Source organism: Gastrolobium bilobum, unplaced genomic scaffold (genome assembly GCF_033153095.1).
Source record: "Gastrolobium bilobum isolate Gb01-03AN ecotype WA unplaced genomic scaffold, APGP_CSIRO_Gbil_v1 utg12353, whole genome shotgun sequence".
In the NCBI taxonomy this organism is placed as follows: Eukaryota; Viridiplantae; Streptophyta; class Magnoliopsida; order Fabales; family Fabaceae; genus Gastrolobium; species Gastrolobium bilobum.
Genome location: NW_026899188.1, coordinates 1 through 10,112, shown reverse-complemented (window position 1 = coordinate 10,112; position 10,112 = coordinate 1). Strand labels below are relative to the sequence as shown.

The 10,112-nt window shown below is 36.9% G+C and overlaps 1 protein-coding gene across 2 annotated transcripts; it reads right to left on the bottom strand.

Moving 5' to 3' along the window:
* Window positions 1-1,102: 1,102 nt before the first annotated feature.
* Window positions 1,103-6,132, bottom strand: LOC133288094 (probable LRR receptor-like serine/threonine-protein kinase At3g47570). 2 transcript variants are annotated; one of them, XM_061485792.1, is made up of 4 exons: window positions 5,574-6,132; window positions 4,567-4,655; window positions 1,851-3,636; window positions 1,103-1,711 (listed from the first exon to the last, which is right to left on the bottom strand). In XM_061485792.1, exons 3-4 carry the CDS (start codon window positions 2,995-2,997, stop codon window positions 1,335-1,337), a joined length of 1,524 nt encoding a protein of 507 aa, XP_061341776.1. In that variant the 5' UTR covers window positions 2,998-3,636; window positions 4,567-4,655; window positions 5,574-6,132; the 3' UTR covers window positions 1,103-1,334. The 2 variants fall into 2 exon arrangements, with proteins under 2 accessions (XP_061341776.1, XP_061341775.1); XM_061485791.1 differs by having other exon boundaries at window positions 1,851-3,548.
* Between the last annotated feature and the right edge of the window lie 3,980 nt (window positions 6,133-10,112).

Here is a 10,112-nt window from a genome sequence, read left to right as displayed (position 1 = left end):
GCTATCTAATAAGTTGAGATTAGATGCATTGTGAACAATTGAGTGACTTGGCAATTGAGAAAGTATCTGGTACAAACTCAGAGACTTCAAGTTGGAACATTTGGCTCTAAAGTAAGTGGAACATCACATGTTAATAAAATAATACAGCAATTCAATCAAAACATAGCATGTCACGTAGGAATTAAATTAAATTTATGTTCTCAAATTCATTTTATGATTATTTATTAAGTAGTTGAGTGTATTAATATGAAGATATGTAAGAATTTCTTTATGTTTAATGAATAAAACTTGGCCTATACTCTCTTCTGTCTTGATATCTCTCTAATTTTCCCTCTAATTTTGGTTACTAGTCAATGGTCGATGCTCCGAGTAAGAGTGTGTTTGGGAGTTTGGAAGATAAGAGAAGGAAGGGGATCCAAAGGAGAGAGAGCGAAAGGAAGGGAAGGAAAATAATTAAAGGGTATTCCTTCCCTATATTTGGGAGTTGAAAATCCCCCTCAAATTGCCTAAATTTGGATAACTCTAATTTTAAGGGTGAGAAAGGTTTTGAAGGATTTTACAAAAATCTCCAACTAGAATGTGAAGTTAAGAATGTTTAGATTTTACTGATGTGACTTAAAAATAAGATTCAAGGAAGAGTTAACAGGGCAATTTGCTTCAGCTTATATACAACTAGAACACAACAAAGCTGTAAATTATATATGCTTATGTTTTAGGAGATTGGAAATTTGCTGATGTACTACCAGATTCCTATGCTCGTGATTTGTGTTAGCTGGTATGGTTTGAAAATGACAGTAGGCTCCCACTAATTTCACCTTTTGTAATTTTTATGAAGTAAAAAGTCTGTTTTCTATTGAATATTTTGAGAATTGAAGTTATAATGTTCAGTTCAATATAATGTTAAATATTCTATTCTTCTCTTTGCATGCATCGTAATTGGTAGGATAAATGGGAGAAGAAGGATATGAGTTCAAATAAATAGTCACATCACTTGCAACAATGAATCCCAACATATTGGGTTGTTCTAGCAATAGAAAATTGTAATTATACATATGATATGCATGGTGTAATATTGTTTATATTGCAACATTATTTAAGTACCAATAACAAGCATCCACGGAGCCGGGAATCAAATGGAAAGATTAAAAAATTACCATCTGGTCAAGATCTATTTTTTTAAATGTAAATTGGCAAACTTCTACATGGAAAACATTTAGATAATAGATAACAGGAACACGAAAGTATATGAAACATCTGCTAGTAGAAATTTATAGCAATATTAAGGTGACTCCTCGCCATCAAGTGTTGTGTGGCTGTAATGCAGCTCGCCTCCACTAAATCCCATAAGGGAATAATCTTTTGATCAGATTAAGTTCCTTGATGACGTCAACCATATTCATTCTTTCTTTTGGTGATTCCATTGAACAAGCAAGTGCAATCCTAAAAAGAGAGAGTAAACATTTCTCTACACTAGGATGCGTAAGACCCAAGTTCTCAATATTAGTGGTTTGTTCTAATTCATTGGGGAGAATAGTTGGGTCTACAATCTCCACAAAATTATAGGAAATTGTAATTTTAACATAATTATGGAGAGTATAACCATCTTTAAACATTTCATCTGTAGGTCTCCTTCCAGTTAAAATTTCTAAAATCAAAATTCCAAAGCTGTACATATCGCCTTCAAGTGACACCTTAGAACCCATTCCATACTCTGAAATGTAATGCAAATCAATAAATGGCATCAAAAATATCAAAATATTAATGCAAGAGGAAGTAAAAGGTTTAGAAACAAGAGCAAAAGATTGAAACTGAAAGATTGAACAACTTGACAAAACAATATTAAGGCGTACCTGGAGGAGCATAACCAACAGTTCCATTTATTCCAATTGTGCTACTTTGCATCAGAGAGACTCCAACACTTGATAGCAATCTTGCTAGGCCAAAATCACTCACATGAGCTACCATGCAATCATTAAGAAGAACATTGCCAGGCTTCAAATCACAATGAATGACAGCTTGCTCAAATTCGTAGTGAAGATAATGAACTGCTGAAGCAACATCATTAATAATATTTAACCTTTCCTCAAAGTTCAATGATCTAGGCTGATATGTAATGTCTGCCGCTGGATGCAACCAACTTTCTAAGCTTCCATTTGTCATGTACTCAAAAACAAGAGCTTTAAATTCTTGACCATTGAAATCTATGCTAGAACAACATGTTAAAATCTTAACCAGATTTCGATGCCTAATATTCTTGAGTGCATTGCATTCAGCAATGAAACTCTTGTGAGCTCCCTTCTTTTGAAGATTTAGGACCTTTATAGCAACAATTGTGTCTTCTGGCTCAATAGTTCCTTTGTACACAGAGCCAAAGCTTCCAGATCCTATCAAGTTTCTTATTGAAAAACCATCAGTTCCACGATGTAGATTTTGGTATGAAACCTTGGCTAAATGGTCAATTGTTGGTGAATCAGAAGATGGTTTCTTGCTTTTTTTCCTTCCCCAGTAGAAAGTGAGAATGAATGACAATACAAGAAGAAAAGCAATTGGACTAACTATTGATGTTATCAACCTGAAATTGTGGTGTTTTGCATGTTTTTTTCCTTTGACAGGGCATGGCGGTAGATGCAGCTCTGAAACACCTCCACAAAGCTTGTTGTTTCCAGTCACTGATAACTCACTTACATTTTGAAAGACACCTTTAGTTGGTACCTCTCCATCTAACATGTTAAATGATACATTTAAGTATTCTAAGAAAGTAATATTCTGCAAAACATCAGGAATTGATCCAGACAAGTGATTTCGTGATAGGTCTAAATGTCGAAGACCTTTTAGTGAAGCCAAAGAGGATGGTATGATTCCATTGAAGGAATTCCCCCGCAAATAAAGGTACTCCAAGCTTGAGCATTCTCCTATGGTTTTAGGAATATTACCAGATAAATAATTCTCAGAGACATAAAGTGTAACATCCCCGTCTCGAGCCGGTTCAATTAACATACATATGATACAAACAGAAACAGCGGAAGACTTAACTTACGAAAATACGAACTAACTTTTTCTTTTTCTTTAATCCCTTTTTCACATGACATATCACATTGCATACTTCTTCTAATTTAATTCTTATTTTACGGAGACGAAAATCGGACAGAGTAACCTCTGTAAATCGGACAACTGGGGATTTTCCAATCCCACACTCAAGAGTTCCTGATAGACAGTTTAAACAATATATATTTCCAGAAGTACCAGTCATGCAAACATACTCAGATACCCATCTATGGGCGCATGCTGAACTTGGCTCTGTGCCACAAATCTAATAGCATGCAATCCAATACATAACATAACTGAATACTACATAGTCATATCATCATGCCTGAATACATAAATGTACATGTATCGAATATGAACACTATGCAACAATACATCTTTTCCAAAAATACGTCTAAAACAAATAGTAGCATCCGACCACCCAGAACTCCACATCCTCATACTAGTACCTCTAGCCACGGTTAGTGTCCTTGTCCCATGAGGCTCTTCAATTAACTGTGTTCCTGAAATCATATCCCCAAACGGGGTTAGAGACGAATCTCTAGTAAACTCCAGGTTTATGGAAAACCCTCCATACCCTGGGCTCACTTCCTGCATGACAGTCAGATACATAATATACAAAACATCATATAAGCAATTATCATAACTGAACAAAGCATATATACATATCTTATCAAAGACAAACGCAGTCATTCCCAAGGGATGACCCCAAGCGAAAATCAACACACGTAACAAATATCTTTTACAAAAATCATCACAATACTCACATCAGAACAAAACGTGTTATATCAAAGATGTACGCAATCGTTCCCAAGGGATGACCCCAAGCGGAAATCAACGTACGTAACAAATATCATTTACAAAATCATCATACATATCCCATAAAACATGTCATAAAATCAAATATCATAACTAAACAAAACATATACACATATCTTATCAGAAACGTACGCGGATATTCCCAAGGAAGGACCCCAAGCGGAAATCAACGCACGTGTTCCCAAGGGAGGACCCCAAGCGGAACCAGAACATATCAGAGGCATACGCAGTCATTCCCAAGGGAGGACCCCAAGCGGAAATCAACGCACGTGTTCCCGAGGGAGGACCCCAAAGCGGAACCAGAACATATCAGAGGCGTACGCAGTCATTCCCAAGGGAGGACCCCAAGCGGAAATCAACGCACGTGTTCCCGAGGGAGGACCCCAAAGCGGAACCAGAACATATCAGAGGCGTACACCATCAGTCCCGAGGGAGGACCCCAAAGCGAACATCCGGGTACTATACAATCAATGGCCAGATATTGTTACAGAAATCATATTACAGAAGTCATATCATAACAAAACATATCATATTAACACATATCAAAGTAAATACATCAAAACAAAACATATCATATTATCATATAGCTCTATATGAATGCATCTATATCATGTATCTCATACATATCATACAACCTGACCACAGTCCGTACACTATGGCGGAACACAAAGTAGGAGCGAACCCCATAAACATAGAGCTTACCTCTTTGAGCTTTACAATCTGCTTACTTGAAGAACAAGCTACTTATCATACTCCACGAGAATCCAAACGTTCACAGTCCCTAGGTACACCTAGAGAAGGAATTCAACATAAAACTCAATAAAATGATATAATGCCATGTAAATATACAAGACACACACTTTATTGTTTATTTTCTTTTTACTTAATCATATTAAGTCATGAGTGGGTGGTTCTTTGTTCAACAAATCCCCACAAAATTCCATATATTCACTTAGTCTTAGGATAGTCCCAAAAGGCCTTTAGAACACTCATTACTCCTCTTAGCACCTAAAAGCCTATTTTTCCCAATTTAAGGCCGAATGCCCATTACAAAGGAGCTATAAGATTTCTCTTTGTCTAGTGCCTAAACCCAAGCTTAGCCACCTATATAAATTATTTTACGCATATAAGTATCCTCACTTTGCGAAACAATATCTCCGAACATATACCTCATTTGAAAATGGCCAAAACTCATTTTAAGGCCATACAAAGGAGCTACCTTATTTTCTTTTTTATTTCACCAAAGCGAAGGTCCATACACCTTAGAATATCATTCCACGCATAAAAGTATGCTCGCTTTGTAAAACAGTAACTCATAGCACATACTTCCTTTGAAAATGGCTAAGAGGCACATAAAGGAAATCATGCCAACTTCATGATTTCAATGCTTTACTCCATCAAATTCAAGCTTATCACACACCTCTAATCCAAGATTCGTTAATTGATATATACGACACTGTTCATCTCTACAATACTATTCATGTATGCGTTACTATTCACGTATACGACACTATTCAAAAATACGGTATTTTTAATTTTCCAAAATACATTTTCACCGTTAAAATTCTCATCTAAACACTTTTCTCAACATGAGCTAAACCTGAATTAAGCTCTAACATGCTCAATCAATCCAAATTTTTAAAATGAAAACCTATATTCAATCTTTCTCAAAACTCAAAGAAAACAAAGATTTCTTAACATGAACTTACCTAGAATGAAGGGAGAAGCTTGCTTCAAGCTCCCATGGCTTCAAGCTCCATTAAAACCCATATTTTCCATGAAATTCGAATTCTTTGGGGGAGAAGATCTCTCTCTACAGTGAACCCCACTCAGAAATACTGGTACCAATAGATTCCTCTCGAAATTTCTCACAGGTTTGGCTTTGGAACGGAGTGATTTGGAGGTCTCTAGCTCAAGTTATGAATTTTGGAAGAATTTTAATCAAAATCTCCATTTTCATTTTCTTTCCTTCCTTCTCTCTGTCTCGCGTCCGTAAAGAGAAGGGAACAGTGACTCCCTTGAGTCACTTATATAAATTCATTATACTAGCGGGTATAAGCTCATCTATCTACACACCTCCATTCATTACCAAACTTTAACCAATAGACTAGAATATTTTTCTAGTCACGTTTCTATTTTTACTTTCACTTTTAGATAACTTTATTTATCCGCATTTTTTACCTCTTAACTGTCATTTTAACTCATTTTTCACCAAAAGTGACTTTATTTCTTTTTCTTTGTAATTATCCTTCAATATTAAATCCATAATAAATGTGAGGGTCATTATATTCACCCCACCTTTTAAGGATTTTGCCCCCAAAATCACACATATAACATAACACATACCTGACGTCAAACTCAGGATAACGCTGGAGAATATCATACTCTCGCTCTCAAGTAGCATCCTCAGAAGTCAAACTTTCCCATTGTATCTTAACCCATTGTATCTTAACCATAAGAATAACCATGTTCCTCAATACTTTCTCATCGCGAACCAGAACTTGTGGTCCCACAACAAACTTCAAATCTTACTTTACCTCATTATCGTCGTGTTGAACAATGTGGGACACATCAGATACATCTCTACAAAGTTGACTGATGCGAAAAACATCATGCAAATTAGACAAACGTGGAGGTAAGGCAAGTTGATACGCCGCAGGTCCGACCCTCTTTATTATCTGGTGGGGCCTTATGAACCTAGGACTTAACTTCCTCACACCTAGAGCACGCCTAAACCTGTAGTCGGAGACAAACTAATAAACACATGATTCCCTTCATAAAATTCAAAGGGTTTATGTTTCTCAATCTCTTTTACATATAATCGAGCCAACTGCTCAATAGAGCAACTCATTTTGACTGGAATGAAATATGCATACTTAATCAATCTGCCTACCATAACTCACATAAAATCAAAACCAGCCTAAGTTCTCGGCAATGCTACTACAAAATCCATAGAAATACTAACCCACTTCTATTCCAGAATATTCAAGGGCTGCAGTAATCCATAGGGCTTCTCATTCTCAAATTTATATTCGTCATTTTATTTCTCTGAGCTCATTTAAGTTCATTTTTATTCCCTAAGGAACAGTAATAACAATTCACAGTTGGGTTTCTGCACTGTTTTTAACGAAGTGCCCTGTGAATTACAAATTGTGCACTGTTTGCACGCAAAATCGTAAAATTTCTAAACTTATCATTTTTGGTCTAAACATGACTTGTTTAGCATATAATGGACTTACTTATTACATCCATCTTCTTACTGAAAATATAATTCCACTAAAACATCAATGTATCAGTCTTTCTACTGATAATATAATTTACAATTTATTGTACATCAGTCCTTGCACTGATAATACAATTTACAATTTCATTGTACACCAGTCCTTACACTGATAATACAATTTACAAATTTTAATGACCAGGGAAACTGCACTCTATGAATTACACAAGGAATATCCTTGATACATGCTAAATGCAAAGCATCACATCATAACTAATACTCTGGTTAACTATTCAAGGGCTCTCCCCAAGAATAGCTAACTGACATGTCTCACATGTCTAGTGTGACTCCCAGGGTCAAGCCATAGGCAATCAACACAAACTGTAGTATGAAAATAACTCCCAGGGTCAAAGCCATAGGCAGTCAACATACCAAGGTCACTGACAAGGATTCTCATAACATATATCATCATTACATCAAAAATCATATAATATTTATATGAACGTGAATGAATGCACATATACAACATATCAAACACTTATTCATAAACTAAACAATATCTTTCTTCATACCAGACCACTAGAAATTTTGGTTTCATGGCCTGATACATCTTGGTAGCAATAGGATGGATAATGTACTTACCCATATGGCCCTCAGCCAATACCTCATCTACCATTTGACCCTTCGGAACAATGATCCGATCTTTGTAAAATTTAAGACCGAACCTATCAGTGGACACAAAGTCCTGTTCTTTCATGGACTGAATCTCTTCATCAAGCAATTGAGCTTCTTTGATCCGCTCAACTAATGAGTTCTGGACTACCGTAGTAGTCAATAAATGCAGACTATCCTCGGTATTCACAGGAATGCAGAGATCCCTGAATTTCTCAATCAAATTATACTCAGAAATCATCAAATTGGCCATACCAAGCGTCTTTCTGCTTAAAGCATCTGCTACTACATTAGCCTTACCGGGGTGATATTGCAATTCAAAATCATAATCCTTCAGGAATTCCACCCATCGGCGTTGCCTCATATTCAGCTCTTTCTGATCAAACAGATACTTCAAGCTTTTGTGGTCATTGTAGACAATGAAATCGGCCCCCGTATAGAAAGTGTCGCCAGATTCTCAATGCGAACACTACGGCTGCCAACTTAAGATCGTGTGTCGGATAGTTCTTCTCATGCGGCTTTAACTGCCGAGAAGCATAAGCAACCACCTGACGAAACTGCATTAAAACACAGCCTAACCCAAACTTAGAAGCATCACAATACACCACAAATTTACTGGTAGGATCCGGCAATATCAATACCGGAGCTGTAGTCAACTTCCTTTTTAACTCCTGAAAACTCACTTCACATTCTTGGGTCCACACAAATGGGTTCCCCTTACGGGTTAACCGTGTCAAAGGTAGTACCATCCGTGAAAATCCCTCAATAAAACACCTGTAATACCCAGTCAAACCAAGAAAACTCCTGATTTCTGTAATATTTTTAGGACGCTCCCAATCTAACACTGCTTCAATCTTACTCGGGTCCATTGCCACTCCTTCAGATGAAATGACATGGCCCAGAAATTGTATCTCAGAAAGCCAGAAATCACACTTTAACGGCTTAGCATACAACTGATGCTCTTTCAGAATCTGCAAAACAATCTTTAAATGCTCAGAATGCTCTTCTTTGCACCTTGAATATATCAGTATGTCATCAATAAAGACAACCACAAATTGATCCAGATAGGCTTTAAAGATCCGATTCATATAACTCATAAAAACGGCTGGTGCATTCGTAAGCCCAAAAGGAATAACCAGGTACTCGTAGTGCCCATATCAGGACCTGAAAGCTGTCTTCGGAACATCATCTGACTTTATCCGGATTTGATGATACCCGGACCGAAGATCAATCTTAGAAAATATAGTCGCACCACGCAACTGATCCAACAAATCGTCTATACGCGGCAAAGGATACTTATTCTTGACAGTAACCTTGTTCCACTGCCGGTAATCTGTACACAATCTTATAGACTCGTCCTTCTTCTTAACAAAGATCACCGGGACTCTCCACGGAGATACACTCCGTCTGATAAAATTCTTACTAGACAAGTCTTCGATCTGCTTCTTCAATTCAGATAATTCCAGAGGTGACATCCGGTATGGGGCAAGAGAGATAGGCCCCACGCCAGGTAACAAGTCGATTGTAAATTCAATTTCCTTCTCTGACGAAAATTCGAAATTTCATCCTTATCACAGTCAAATCGAATGCTTCATTATTAATTCAAGCTCTTTCTGCCTAGTTGCAGTCCAAGTCTGCTGTAGTGCAGCCAAAATCGCTACAACATGATCCGGTGGTGGATCATGATTATTAAAAGTTCTACGAGTTCTCCTTGGAGGAACCATATCTCTGCATATATTACACTAAGGAATGAGTTAGCTACGCTCACACTCAGTGATCACACATGCATTATACAGCACTGCAAGAAAACACTCAAGAACTTCCAACTTCAAATATATTATGCTATATATCATGTAACTCCCTAGAGCAACTGCTCTGATACCATAAATGTAACATCCCCGTCTCGAGCCGGTTCAATTAACATACATATGATACAAACAGAAACAGCGGAAGACTTAACTTACGAAAATACGAACTAACTTTTTCTTTTTCTTTAATCCTTTTTCACATGACATATCACATTGCATACTTCTTCTAATTTAATTCTTATTTTACGGAGACGAAAATCGGACAGAGTAACCTCTGTAAATCGGACAACTGGGGATTTTCCATCCCACACTCAAGAGTTCCTGATAGACAGTTTAAACAATATATATTTCCAGAAGTACCAGTCATGCAAACATACTCAGATACCCATCTATGGGCGCATGCTGAACTTGGCTCTGTGCCACAAATCTAATAGCATGCAATCCAATACATAACATAACTGAATACTACATAGTCATATCATCATGCCTGAATACATAAATGTACATGTATCGAATATGAACACTATGCAACAATACATCTTTTCCAA

Excerpts from the sequence above, each read along its gene's own strand:
- LOC133288094 (XM_061485792.1), bottom strand. The coding sequence starts at position 2,997 with ATGTTAATTGAACCGGCTCGAGACGGGGATGTTACACTTTATGTCTCT. Across the intron at positions 1,712-1,850 it reads TGTTGGTTATGCTCCTCCAG|AGTATGGAATGGGTTCTAAG; the intron begins GTACGCCTTAAT and ends ATTACATTTCAG.